The sequence below is a fragment of the Bactrocera tryoni genome, chromosome 5 (genome assembly GCF_016617805.1).
Source record: "Bactrocera tryoni isolate S06 chromosome 5, CSIRO_BtryS06_freeze2, whole genome shotgun sequence".
Classification (NCBI taxonomy): domain Eukaryota; kingdom Metazoa; phylum Arthropoda; class Insecta; order Diptera; family Tephritidae; genus Bactrocera; species Bactrocera tryoni.
Genome location: NC_052503.1, coordinates 14,656,475 through 14,670,384, shown reverse-complemented (window position 1 = coordinate 14,670,384; position 13,910 = coordinate 14,656,475). Strand labels below are relative to the sequence as shown.

Here is a 13,910-nt window from a genome sequence, read left to right as displayed (position 1 = left end):
ATTGAAAACATGCATTTGACACTTCTCTTCAATAAAATTGCATAAATTATAGGGATCACAAGTTTCTTTTTCGATCTTTATACCCCGAACGGGGTATATTAAGCTTGCAACGAAGTTTGTAATACTCAGAAGGAAACCTATAAGGTAAAGGGTGATCTATTTCGAGGTTCACTACCTTAAAACAAAAAAAAAAACACAGAAACTCATTCTAAAAAACATTCTTTGGCATTTTTGTTTTTAAGATTATCTCTTTCGAATGTTAGCCGTGGCTACGTCTCAGATGAACCATCCGTTGAGTCCAATTCTCGATGACACGTTTGAGTATTTCGACTGCTAACTTGCGAACGACACGCGTGATATTTTTCTCCAAAGCCTGAATCGAAGCGAGATTTTACGCACAGACTTTAGACTTAACCTATCGTCAGAGGAAACTCTTTAACTAACCAATCGACCGGCCCAAAACGTGAAATTATCTGTTCACCGAAGTGTTATCTCATTAAATACATTGATTGATGCGAAGTGTGGGAAGTGGCGCTGTCTTGTTGAAACCAAATATCGCCAAGATCACGAGCTTCAATTTCAGGCATCAAATAGTCAGTTATCATGGCGCGATAAGGGTCGCCATTGACGGTTATGTTTTCATCGACAACATTTTTGAAAATATATGGACCATGATTTCACCGGCTGCCAAACCACACCAAACCGTTGTTTTTCTTAATGAAATGACAGCTCTTGAATTTGTTTATATACCCATTGAGCTAAAAATTAGTCTCGCCGCTGAAAAAAAATTTGTCTCGAAAACCTCGCGACTTCTTTCTCTTTTAATGAGCCCATAGAACAAGTCGATGTCGCTTAGGAAGGTCGAGCGGCTTCAGTCCTCGCACAATCGACGCAAAATCTGTCAAGTCGTTCCATATGTCAGTCCGAGTTTCTACGAACGGCACTGAATCGACTCTCCACGGTCATCATCTTGACACGACTCACGGCTATTGAATAAAGTACTACTACTTGGATCACCATATACATAAATGATCAGCGTTACGAGTTGAGTGTTCATCTGTACATATGCAAATTAGTCTCTCAGCTAACGGCGTTTTCTTCCCAAGAATCTAGTTATATGTTGCAACCTGAACTGAACTGACCGATCGATCAAAAAATTTTTCACAACGGGTTACTATAGCATACAGACTGACCGATCAAATCAAGTTCATGTAAGGTATCTTTTGTAAAGGTCATCATAACGGTTAACGGTTTTTATTTTTTGAAAAATATGAATTATAAATTTCAAAATTATCAAATTTTTTTTTTGCGATATTTTAAGACAGATTGATAATTTGTAATATTTAAAAGAAATTAACTCGCCTACGCCTTCACCACTTCCGCTTCAGTTGGTTTCTTAGTTGTGCAAAAGCTGCTGATCAGCATTGCGAACACCACCGCAAGTATAACGATATCCAAAGCCAACAATAGCTGCGTCAGCGTGAGCACGACATTAACAATGCGTCTCTCCATTGCCACTGTAATGAGAGAATAAGCGTTTGTATAACAACTAGTAATTTAAGCATTTCACTTATCTCACCTTCTGCAGCCATGTTTCCAAAATTGCCACATTCAATATTGTAAGGCGCCATTTCTTGCTCGTTTGGGACTTTTTTCACGCCAAAACTCTTCGCCAAAACTGACTGTTGCCACTGTGACGTTACACGAACCAGAAGCTTTTGCCACATCACATATAGCCCCGTACGATTTGAATTGGCTTGGTTTTCAAGGCACGGTCTTGGCGCCGGTTTCATTCGCTCAATCAAAAGAAGTGGTTGGGATTGTGTATTCTGCAAGCTGAACTGTATTTTATGATATAAATAAATTACTAATTTATATACATATATATAATTTAACAGGCGAACATACTTAAAGTTTTTGCGAGCTGCTGCTCAAGTACTTACCGCCATTGGCTCAGCTACCACAGCCGTCACAACGGATATGACAAGAAAAATTCTTAAGAAGCGTTCTTTATTGCTTAGTGTGTTGAACATTTTGCTTTCTAAGTAAAATAAATCCCAGATATAAGATGAGCAATAAAATCTTTTCAATAAATATAAAACGAAGCTAACTAAACAGTGGTCGGAATTTGTTAAACCACACCCTACCGTTTAAGCGATTCGCTCATCAACTTGATCTTTATGAAATTTACTTGCCGTAATAACCTTTAGCTCATAGAAAAAGAACCAAAAAAATAAGACACTTCTTTAAATCCCACTAACCCGAAAACTCCGGAATTAATATACTGTTTTATGCTCAGAGGGTAACTAGTAGTGTCAGGGTCAAACATAAAATTGGTTATCATTTTTCACATATATGTTAAGTAGATATATTTGACCCATCATGAAGAAAAATCTAGTTGAGGATCATTCTAATATTACAAGCCGAAGCAGGGTTATTGATATAATGCCATCACGTAGAAAATCTTCTTAGACCATAAGTGATCAAATTTTACCCGGACTGGCCCATTTAAACTAGTGCAGAAGAACCGTATTGATAAAACGAAATTATTTATAACGGATTATTCAAGTAGAGGTACTTTTTTCAATACTCTTTTTTTGACAGATCACGCGAGAGTCGGTCAAGATGTCTGTAAAGAATGTCGCACGCACCGCTCAACTTATGGTCAACATAATCCGCCATCTCCCATCTTGAGACCCAGCATTCATTATCATTATTGTTCGACAGAACTGACTACGTCCAGCGCGCAGTGAAGAAAATATAGCAGCCGAAACTGAGAATGTACACGAAGATTCGTGTTCGATGTACACGCGGTTCGCAGCAACTCGGATTGACGTATGAAATACCTTGGCGCTTTATATGTCGAAATCTTAAATTGAAAGCGTTCAAAATACAGCTTGTGCAAGAAATGTAGCCGCTCGACATCGCTCCAAGAAGATCTGACGTTTTCGAGTCAAATTTTGTTCAGCGATCAGGCCCATTTCTAGCGCAATGGTTATGTAAACAGGCAAAATTTCCGCATTTGGGACGAAGAGCAACCTGATGAGCGTGAAAAGCTGTCATTTCATCCAGAAAAACCAACGGTTTGATATGGTTTGTGATCTAGTGAATTGTCAGTCTATATTTCTTCAAAAATTATGTCAGTGGAAACGTAACCGTCAATGGCAACCATGATAACCGACTATTTGATGCATGATATTAAATAATTAAATAAAGATGGCGCCACTTCCCACACATCGTATCAATCAATAGATTTATTGAGAGAATACTTCGGTGAGTAGATAATTGCACGTTTTGGACTGGTCGATTAGCCACCAGAATCGTGATATCACACCGTTAGAACTTTTGCTGTAGGGATATGTAAAGTATAAAGTATATGCGGTGAATCCCTCTTTATTTCATGCCTTGAAGCAAAACATTACGCGATTCATTCGCCAGTTACCAGCCAAAATACTCAAAAGAGTCATCGAAATTGGACTTAATGGATGGATCATTTGAGATGTATCCACGGCTAACATTCGAAAGAGATAATTTTAAAAAACGAAATGCCAAAGAATATTCTTTCGAATGATTATACTCGTAAACATTAGTCATTAAATTTGAAGTTTTTGTGATTTTTCTTTAAAAGAGTAGGGAACCTAGAAATGGATCATTCCTTGAAAAGGATTTTTGTCTCAGTATAAATTATGTGACCAATAATAAAATTGCGAAAGTCAATTTAATTCAAAACTTTAAGATATGGGAAAAAAATTAAGCTTGGCAGGTTCGTTGCTAATTTTTTTTTAAATATTTGTTGGATTGAAACTAGTCGGTTTTGCTAGTCGGTTTGATATGCGTTTGTCAGGATACTACTATTCCATTTGTTCTTTTATTATATTACTATAGTCAAGTAATGATTATAATACTTCCTTGTGATCGATAGCCGGTATATTTTAGTACTACAAAATGTTGTCTTTCTAGGTTTCTAAACCCCGTTTTACATTCGCTTCAATGATTTAGAAATGTAAATGCGCTTTGTACTATTACACTATGAATGTAAAAAGGTATAGATCCAGGAATCGAAATGTTTCCCATGTGAAACTTTGAAGCCAAAAACTGTAGGAAATGCACCATTATTTACTTAAAGTCACAAAAAAGAAAATCGTCGATAAAACTTGGGATAATTTCTGCTAGAGAACTCATTAAAAATTTAGCTCATTTATTCTTTTTACTCTGGTACCGAAATGAATTCACTTTATCTATTCATTCGACCAGACTCTTTTCTAGCTTAGAAGCACAATTCCGACCACTGTTAAAATTTATTAATAACATTTTATGAGACAATGCTTATACATTATAACTACTAGCAACTTTAATAAATAACGCACTGTACAATATCGCACTAGCGAACCAAACGAATTATTCACCTCTAATTGCAATCGACACCACACAGCATACCATAAACTACTAGATAACTGCCGTGAACCAAGAATGTTCATACGCCCAGAAGCATCCACAAGCATTACAAAACAAATATCGTCTACCAAACCAACAATCCTTAGTAGTACACACGTTTCATTATAACAATAGACGATGTCTATATTTAGAACCAACTGTGTCAACATAAATAGACTATCCAAAACAAGAGTAATAACAAAAGTCTACCGTTAGTTTTGGTGCGTTATTTACCACATGCGACCCAAATGCTGTCAAACAAAAATATTGGACGCATTTCAAGGTTAACCGCGAGGCTAACGAAAAACGAAAACAATTCAATTTCAACATAGAAACTAAAGACACTTTGTATTTGCTTAAAAATATTCAATATTATGCAAGAATATTTTAAATAACATTTTTTAGCATATTTACTAGTTTATGGTTGCGGGGTTACACCACCACGCTTTTGTTTTAGTGGGTTTCACTTTATACAATTTTGCAGTATCTGACTTTACATTCAACTACAGAGACAGTAGTTTATTTACCCGAAGCAATAGTAGTCGTGGATTGAGTTGAGCTTACGGTGGTACTCCCACTAGTCGTGGATTGAGTTGAGCTTACGGTGGTACTCCCACTAGTCGTGGATGTTGTTGATGTGACTGTGGTATTACCACTAGTCGTGGATGCTGTTGAAGTGACTGTGGTACTACCACTAGTTGTGGATTCTGTCGGTTTTACGCTGACCGTCTCAGTTGGTTTCGGATTCGAATTTGCACCTGATGCGCCTTCACCACCTTTATTATCCTTTGGATCTTTCTTTCCTTTTTTGTTTCCACCTGGGCTTAAGCATTTGAATACATTGTCAACACACTGCAGTGCAAAAAAAAAAAACCATTTAAGACAAAAGTTTACACTTTAATGCTAATACCTACTTCCAATAGATCGCCCACTGCAGTTTTAACGACCGAACCCACTTTTGTGCTCAACTGCCCGAAGAATGCGCCCAAATCCCATGAATCGTCAACATCATCTTTATCGGCTAGCGGTGCAACGGGTTTCGGTGTCTTCGTGTTACTAGCGAAACCAACGCCAAGACCGTCGCGCAAGGATCTAATGCGTTGATTCACGAGACCAAAGCGATTTTTCTGCTCAGATTTATGTACATCAGCACTTGTAGTTGTCCAGTAGACACAAGCTAACAAAAATAGTAACGCGAAAATTTTCATTTTGGTACGACTGTTTTGAGAACTCTACGGTTTGATAATACTTTGCGAAACTAACAATACTTTTAGCGAAAGTCTACTGTTATATATATTTCTCTTAGATTGCGCAATATATGTATTATTTGTAGAAGCTGTTGCGGTAATTCGAGGCTTCGCTTCGAACGAGAATAAAAACTGTCATAGATTAGATCTTAAGTATTTTTTAATATATTTTAGGATTTTTTTAGCCCACATATTTGTTAGAATAGATTGGATCGTTGAATCGTCTGTATAGAACTTTATATTCGCAATTCTATGCATATTTCGACCTATTTCGAGTATATGTATAACACTATATATCTGCAAAAGCTATTTTTTATGACCAACGAAGAACTTTATGCGTAGTTGAAATCCGAATAAGATACAGGTATCTTACATAATGCTAAATTAACTATATTAAAACACCCAGAAGTCAGAGTCATATAAGCACCAAACCCACCTTTTTGCCGAATATCTTGAGAATTATGAAAGATAACCCCAGCACATGCATTTAATGATGGATTTATTGAGATTTTTTTACGGCTACAATGCGCTCCATGATTTGTCATTGCTTTCTGGGGTATCGCCACTTGTGCATATTATATGCTATAGTATTATATTACTTCTTCGACTTTTGGTGTACTCTTACCGTCATTCTAATTTACAACATTTTAGTACTTCACTGAGAATTCAAAGAGAGACGAGAAATTCATATGGTTCATATACCATATACGTATACTATGTACCAAGAAGTATTCCAACTGTTATTTACTTAGCTGGTTTTTATGTACACACTGTACGTACATTATGTCGGTATGTGGGTCTGTACGTACAGTGTGTACATAAAAACCAGCTAAGTAAATAACAGTTGGAATACTTCTTGGTACATAGTATACGTATATGGTATATGAACGGCTTTGTTTTATTTACTCTAGCAAATACGCTAATAAGCTTACTAAGAAGTAAGGTCATTTGCATCAATTCATTTATATTAGTTCATAAGGAAAACACATAGCTCAAATATACTTGAAAGACTGATGTCAAGAACCTTGATGACCCTCTGCAGTACAATTACTTAAGTAGTCAGAACAGTGAACTGAATCAGTGGCTTACTAGTTACTATAAAGTGCTAAGTACTGTTATAGATTGAAGTTGGGTAAAATTTCATATTAATAACGAAAGTTAAGTTTTTGAAGCTAAGAAAACCTGAATGATTCGGTTTTTAGTGTTTAAATCTTACAAATCGATGAAATATAGCTGAAACTTTTAAGTGTGGTATTATCATTGGTGTTGTACTGATTAAGAAATGAATCGGGAGACCTACTTGAACATATAAAAACAATTTTTCGATGATGTCTTCAAATTGTATATCCATCATTGGACTTAACCTTAAAACTGAAAAAGAAAACTATCTTACGCACGACCTTAATTATAAAATAATTGAATTTTATAATGTATAATATATAATTTTGGCATTTCTCGCGAAATGCTTTCTAACATCGCCTAACAATTGTTATAATCCCTTGTCTATTACATATTATCCCTCGTATATTAATGGAACACACCACATTTAATATGAATACCAGCTTTTCGAAAGCACATAAGCGCTCATAGCGCCTATCATTTACCTGAGAACTAAAATGGCTGAATTTATTATTCCTGTAGCTAAAAAAAGTTCCCACGTATATAATTAAAACCAGAACTATACAAATTACTTCATAACCTTGGCTACGACTTTCGCGGTTATTACTCCGCGCTGAGACTTTGACTTCTTTGTTTCAAAGGTTTGACTTTAGTTTAGGATTCAAGGTTAATACTTGCTTCCCAGAATTATAAATATTTTTTACTTATTTGCAAGGCATGATAGTGTCAAGTCAAGTTATAATGGAGTCATTGTAATTAGCGGCTTTTAGTGACTTTAAGCAGGTGATTGTGATCCTCAATGTCACAGAACAAATAACTATTGACTATATACAAAACTGGATTATGAAGTTAGCGGAACAAATCCGAAATTGTAACTGAACGAGGAGTGTGGAATGTCTGGTCAAAACATTGTGAGAAAGCTTTATGTCGTTATAACAACAATTGGATGAGGGAACATTTCATTTTTTATCATAAAACTAAGGCTTCCAGTGTGAAATCTAACAAGAGAACCCCGTACATGGAAATTACTTTATAGACAATACTTTTAATTTTTACATTCATTGCCATTTACTCAGTAATATGCACGAAATAAAGACTAACAAGCATATGAAATATCATATGGTATGGTAACCTTGCAATTATGACAACACTAGTTTGAGGGCATTAAAAGATCGCTGGCTTTAGGTCGTATGAGACGCCTTACTGGTCCATCTCTGTGTTATGTTGTTAAGGTACAAAACATTTTTCCAGCAATTTTAAAAGCAAATGAATAATATGTATGTACATACATATATGAAGAAGTATGTACATGCAACTTTTGAGACAAGTGCCTATTCGAGGCGTTCCGTTCCGTCTTCGCCATCCTTTCGCTTTCCAACTCACATAAAATTGCCAACTGCACAACGCTCACGACTTTATTAAAGTTCCAGCGATAGAGTTTAATGCAAATAAGCTTGAATTACAAGGCGATAAGACTTTCGCTGAAATTTAATTACATAAATATGTTTTCATTAAAAAGATTCGAAAGTTTTTTAAACACAATTTCAAAAGTATTTATAGTATATACATAACTATGTACACCACATAGCTGGGAAAAGTATGAAAATATTAATTGGTCAACTGTCGCATATTTTTCTGCTTTGTACAATTTATCTGCATTTCCGCCTTATCCATAACATATATGTATTTATAGATATGTATGTCACAGGGTGAACCATTTACAAGTACAAAGTGATTTAATTTTTAAAAAAATTTAAGTCAAATTTTCATCTGCTTGTTTAAATTTTTTTAACCCATTGTTCCCACAATGATTTCTCAGAGCGTGTAAATCTTGAATATTTCGAATTTTTATTGTTGTTGCAGCGGCAGAAAATGTTCCTGAAGTAATTTCGAGGCATAGTGTCGGGTTGACAGTCTTTGGTCGGATAAAAGTCTGGGTCCGTTCCGGCTACTAAAGCCCGACTGTCATGGGAACGGTGATTCTGTTATGTACTATATTAGTTCTTCTTCACAAAAAGCTTCGTCAGGATCGGGAAGGACCTCTCCGAGCTGCTCCATACCAAGTGAGGCTTCAGACAAGGCGACTCTCTATCGTGCGACTTTTTCAATCTCCTGCTAAATAAAATAATTCCAGCTGCAGAGCTGAATAGAGAAGGTACAATCTTCTACAAGAGAGAACAACTGCTGGCCTACGCGGTAGATATCGATATCATTGGTCTCAAGAACCACGCCGTTAGTTCGGCTTTCTCCAGACTGAATAAGGAAGCACAGCAAATTGGTTTGGCAGTGAACGAGGGTATGACGAAATATCTCCAAAAAAACAGTCGTCGCACTCGCGACTTGGCTCCCACGTTACTGTTAACAGTCATAACTTCGAAGTCGTAGACAGTTTCGTCTATCTTGGTACCAGTATTAACAGCAACAACAATGTCACGCTTGAAATCCAACGCAGAATAACTCTTGCCAACAAGAACGTCTATGGACTAAGTAGGCAGCTGAGAAGTAAAGTCATGTTTCCATATATGGTGCAGTGACATGGACGATGACAACATCTGATGAGTCGGCGTTACGAGAAGATTTAGGTCATGTCGTCCGGCTTTGAGATCACAACAAAATGTTCATCCGGGTAACTTTGTCTGTGGTTTTATCTGTCATACGCACTGTTGACCCAGCATAATTTTCCAATAAAATTGGGTGATCACTTTAATTCCATTCAACTGGTAGTATTGACTTCATCACGATTCTCTTGCAGTGTTTCCGATCTGTGGATATGACAGGTTTGTTTAACGAAGATTAGTTTCGCCGTCTATACCAAGTTCTTTACATTAGGTCCAAAGACTATATGGTATCACTTTATGACAAGATATTCATTAAAAAAGTGGCACCACTATTCAGAGTAAATGAAAACACTGTATGCATTACCCTCAATCTGAATTAAAAAGAAATTCTATAATTTTTACGAAGACAACTTAAGTATCAAAATTATACATATATTATATGTATAGTATGTATATAAGTTAACAAATAAGCTCAACGCAGCGGATAAACAAGAATTTGGAATTTCTCTCTCATTTTTTATTTACACTTTACAAGAAAAAAGACGATTTTCCCCAAATAATAATAAATTTAACTGCCATCAATTTCTTACCGGGCTTCAAATATGTTCTCTGTCATTCTTTATGCGCAACTTTCAAGCGCATTTTTTCCAGCTTTTAATTAAAGCGCTGGCATTACAGCCAGCCATGCACTTGCACTACCATTGCGTTAATTATTTTTACGTGTAAATTGGAAATATTACATGAAAATGTCAACCGAATCTGTTGTGCGATTGTTTTATTCCCCTTTTACCTCATCATTTCTTTTTTCAACGTAAAATTCACCTAGAAACAGTGCTGCAACCATGTTGTGCAATTGTTCGAGTGCCAACTTACACCTTTGAAGAGTCGTTGCTCTCTCACGTGAGCATGTTTTTTCCAAGTAGTGTGTTGCCACCTCGTTTTACACATCCAACTTCTCGCGTGTGTTCGCAATTAATTTCTACCAACGTTATAATAAATTCAATCAATATTAATGCAGTTAAACGCTCTGGTCGCATATAAATTTAATTACGCCGCTTCTTGCAATTCTTTTCGCATTTCGTCAACGAAATTGTTCTCTGTAAGAGAGCGCTACATATTTGGTAATTTGGAATTAATTTGATGATTCTTAAATTATCAAGGGAAATGACTGAAATGAATTCAAACATTATGGAGTCTCCCGTAAGTATAGGGGATCGGAATAGTCTAATATCTTCAAAAAATAAACTTTTTCTCGAAATTTATTTTTATACCCTGAACTGGGTACGAACTAGTCCCTCAGGTTTTAAGATATCGTTATGAAATTATGCAAACGTCATTTTCTCTTCAAGCTGCTAATTTGTCGGAACTGGCGATATCGGACCACTATAACATATAGCTGCCATACAAACTGAATGATCAGAATCAAGGGATTGTATGGAAATTTTCGCATTTGATGATATACAGTATATTCACGAAATTTGGTATGAGTTATTGTTCATTGAAATAATGTAATATCGGAAGTAATTGTTCAGATCGGCTCACTATAGCATATAGCTGCCATACAAACCGAACGATCAGAATCAAGGGCTTGTATGGAAATTTTCGCATTTGACGTGATATCTTCACGAAATTTGACATGGATTACTGCTTAAGGTAATAATACAATCTCCGAAAAAATTGTTCGGATCGGATTACTAGCATAGCATATAGCTTCCGTATAAACTGAACACATAGTTACTAAAAGAAATGCACCTATGAAGAGTATATCAGCATCGGTAAAGCCGAAGTTAACGTCTTTTCTTGTTTTTATTTTATGACGACGATGACACTCGGATATATTCACTTCAAACTTGAACTAGTATAGCTTTTCGATGAAATTATCTAGAAAACTAATTAGGATTTTATAAATATTTGCTTTCACTGTATGGCGAAATTATCCTTTGCAGGTGAAGTCTTCTATTCGGAGCTCTCCCGCAACTCTAGCTTCAGAACTATTACACTTGTTTCGAGATCCGTTCGCAGTTGAATCACCGAAAGCTGCAAGGCTGATGAGATTAGTAGCGAGGGCACTTTCTCTTCTATAACCCAACTTTTGTCAAGCTGAGTTTGAAATATCTCGGTCGGAGTGCCTGGGATTGATAATAACCATATTATCGAATTTGGGCTTGATAATAGTCATATTAACGAATTTGTGGCAAGCTTAAAAAGCTACACTGGTTTATGAGATTGAGTCATATATTTTTGGGAGTTTTTGAGTATCAAGTGAGTTCCATCGCTACCTTTCGCGGGAGGAACAACTCTACTTCCTAATGTAATGTCTATTAAGATAACGTTTTTTATTTCGTTGCAGAGTCGCCAGTGAAGTCTCTCTTGAAAATGTGTTTCAGTGAGATGGTGGCCGATTTACAGAATCGTTGAAAGACCGTTGAAGACATGCCTCGTTTTGAACAACCTGCGACCTTTTCAACTGATGAAAATATTAAAAGGTGAAGGCTATGGTGCTTGAAAGTCGTCAGGCAAATGTTAGAGAGATGGCAAGGGAGCTCAACATCTCTCGCGAATCTGTGTGAATGATTTTGGTGGATATTTTGGGTATGAAACGCGTTCTTGGTCGACTCGTTCTGATAATGCTGAACTTTTTTCAAAACGAATACCGAAAACAGATTTGTTAGACATGTTTGATAGTGCGATTTTCAATCCCAGGTTCATGGAGAGCTTTATAACTGCCAATGAGATGAGCCGTAACCAAAAAAATCACGCCAAAGCCGCTCAAAATTCAAGGTGATGATCATTGTTTTTTTTTTGATGTTCGTGGATTGCTGGTCTATTTGCCCGTATTGAGGTGTTTGCGTGAGAACGTCCGTCGAAAACGGTCGGAATTGTAGAAGAATTGTATTCACCAGATTCGGCTCCGTCTGATTTCTTCTTGTTTTCCAAACTGAAACGACGGTTCCGTGGAGAGAGAGTTCATACAATTCAGAAGTATTACTCTTTGTTTTCAATTGTATAGACAGAAGTTATTGAGATTTTACGGAAGTACCTGGTCGTTTTTATTGGTACTTTATTTGTATTCTCATAAGTTAGACTTGTATCTCTGCTATCGATAAGCAAATAAATTTATTTACGTATATACATACATATTTTTATATTTCGAAATTTTCAGTAAGAGCATTGAAAAAAATCTCCACTAGCAAAATCAATAATTCAACTGTCGCAACAGGAAATCAACATTGCATTTTTCGTGTCATAAATCATTTAGTTAATTGTCGTATGCATGGCGGCGTTGAAAATGGAATAAAAGCCCAGTGCCTCGACCATATATAACTACATACAAAGGTACTCGTTTATACATACATATGTACATAGGTACATGGAGGCTAGCAACTTCGGGCATTGACTTTTATCAACAGAGCAAATGAGGCAACGGATTTAAGAGTATGAGACTGCAATAATTTAACCTTAAGTGACACAAGAAGAAGGGAAGAAGTGATTATAAAAAATATAGATTAAAATTTATTAAATGTAAAGAGAATTACAGTAACTTGAAATATCACCTTTATATGTCTAAATTTAGCTCAAGCTGAAATAAAACCTTACATTTAAGAGTAAGGGAATACTCTTACGAAATACTAAGCATAGGCAAATTTGAAAACAAAAAAAGGAAAGGATGGCCATACAGAAAAGAGTGAAACAAACTTAGACTGACATGAGGAGTTTCTTCTTTTTCCTCTTCAATGGCGTAGACACGTTTTACGCGGTTATAGCCGACTATATACAGGTAGCATTAACGTTGGGTATATTTCCGGAGTTTTCCTCAATCACTAAATTGGAAAAGGCTTTAGAACTATGAGTCCAAAATATTTTCAATTTCACAGTTTTGACTGCATTTGATTTGAAATAAATTTTTTTACCACTCCAAACAGTTCACCCTTTACAACAAAGCCAACAAGGAACATTTTAAATTTAGCGAAAACCAAAAACAAAAAATAATTGAATTCCATTGCACACATACATACATATATGGTAATGCATCAATGTAACGTTAATAATCTTTATTGTATTTACTGACAAAAATCCCTGCACAAGCGATAAATAAATATTTAATGAAGTGCGAAAGAGCATATCTGCCGTTTTTTATGCCTATTTAAACAACAAATGCAAAAAACACACGAACAGACGAACGGTAAATGAATGAATAACTGAAATGTCATGTTCGCTAGTGAACCCCAATGTGCAATGACCGGAAAGCATACTTCTTTCATAGTACAAGTAAAATGAAATATCGATGCAATTTATGTTAAAACAAGAGCGCAATTTAATATGAGTACATATTCAATATACAGCATTACATATTACATGTGAGCCATAAATGTAGGTGGCGATTTAAAATTATAGATATCAAGAAATCATAAATTTTTGTTATAAAAAAATCTAAAATTATAATATGTTTGCTATAAAATATTATATGCAACAGCTCTACTGGTTTCTCCATCTGTTTAACATATTAATTAAAGCTCTCACTTCAAGAATTTTTATAATAGGTGGCGTTGGC

At 35.8% G+C, this 13,910-nt stretch overlaps 2 protein-coding genes across 2 annotated transcripts; both read right to left on the bottom strand.

Moving 5' to 3' along the window:
* Nucleotides 1-1,362: 1,362 nt before the first annotated feature.
* Nucleotides 1,363-2,033, bottom strand: LOC120779056. Its single transcript, XM_040111191.1, has 3 exons — nucleotides 1,944-2,033; nucleotides 1,580-1,841; nucleotides 1,363-1,517 (listed from the first exon to the last, which is right to left on the bottom strand). Exons 1-3 carry the CDS (start codon nucleotides 2,031-2,033, stop codon nucleotides 1,363-1,365), a joined length of 507 nt encoding a protein of 168 aa, XP_039967125.1.
* Nucleotides 2,034-4,855: 2,822 nt separating this feature from the next.
* Nucleotides 4,856-5,652, bottom strand: LOC120778530 (chitinase 3-like). Its single transcript, XM_040110372.1, has 2 exons — nucleotides 5,349-5,652; nucleotides 4,856-5,286 (listed from the first exon to the last, which is right to left on the bottom strand). Exons 1-2 carry the CDS (start codon nucleotides 5,640-5,642, stop codon nucleotides 4,954-4,956), a joined length of 627 nt encoding a protein of 208 aa, XP_039966306.1. The 5' UTR covers nucleotides 5,643-5,652; the 3' UTR covers nucleotides 4,856-4,953.
* Between the last annotated feature and the right edge of the window lie 8,258 nt (nucleotides 5,653-13,910).

What these genes read in the sequence shown, in the direction of transcription:
- LOC120779056 (XM_040111191.1), bottom strand. Translation starts at nt 2,033, where the DNA reads ATGTTCAACACACTAAGCAATAAAGAACGCTTCTTAAGAATTTTTCTT. An exon ending in TGGTAGCTGAGCCAATGGCG is followed by an intron (nt 1,842 to 1,943) that starts GTAAGTACTTGA and finishes CATAAAATACAG; the next exon opens with TTCAGCTTGCAGAATACACA. An exon ending in TGGAAACATGGCTGCAGAAG is followed by an intron (nt 1,518 to 1,579) that starts GTGAGATAAGTG and finishes CTCTCATTACAG; the next exon opens with TGGCAATGGAGAGACGCATT.
- LOC120778530 (XM_040110372.1), bottom strand. Translation starts at nt 5,642, where the DNA reads ATGAAAATTTTCGCGTTACTATTTTTGTTAGCTTGTGTCTACTGGACA. An exon ending in CAGTGGGCGATCTATTGGAA is followed by an intron (nt 5,287 to 5,348) that starts GTAGGTATTAGC and finishes TTTGCACTGCAG; the next exon opens with TGTGTTGACAATGTATTCAA.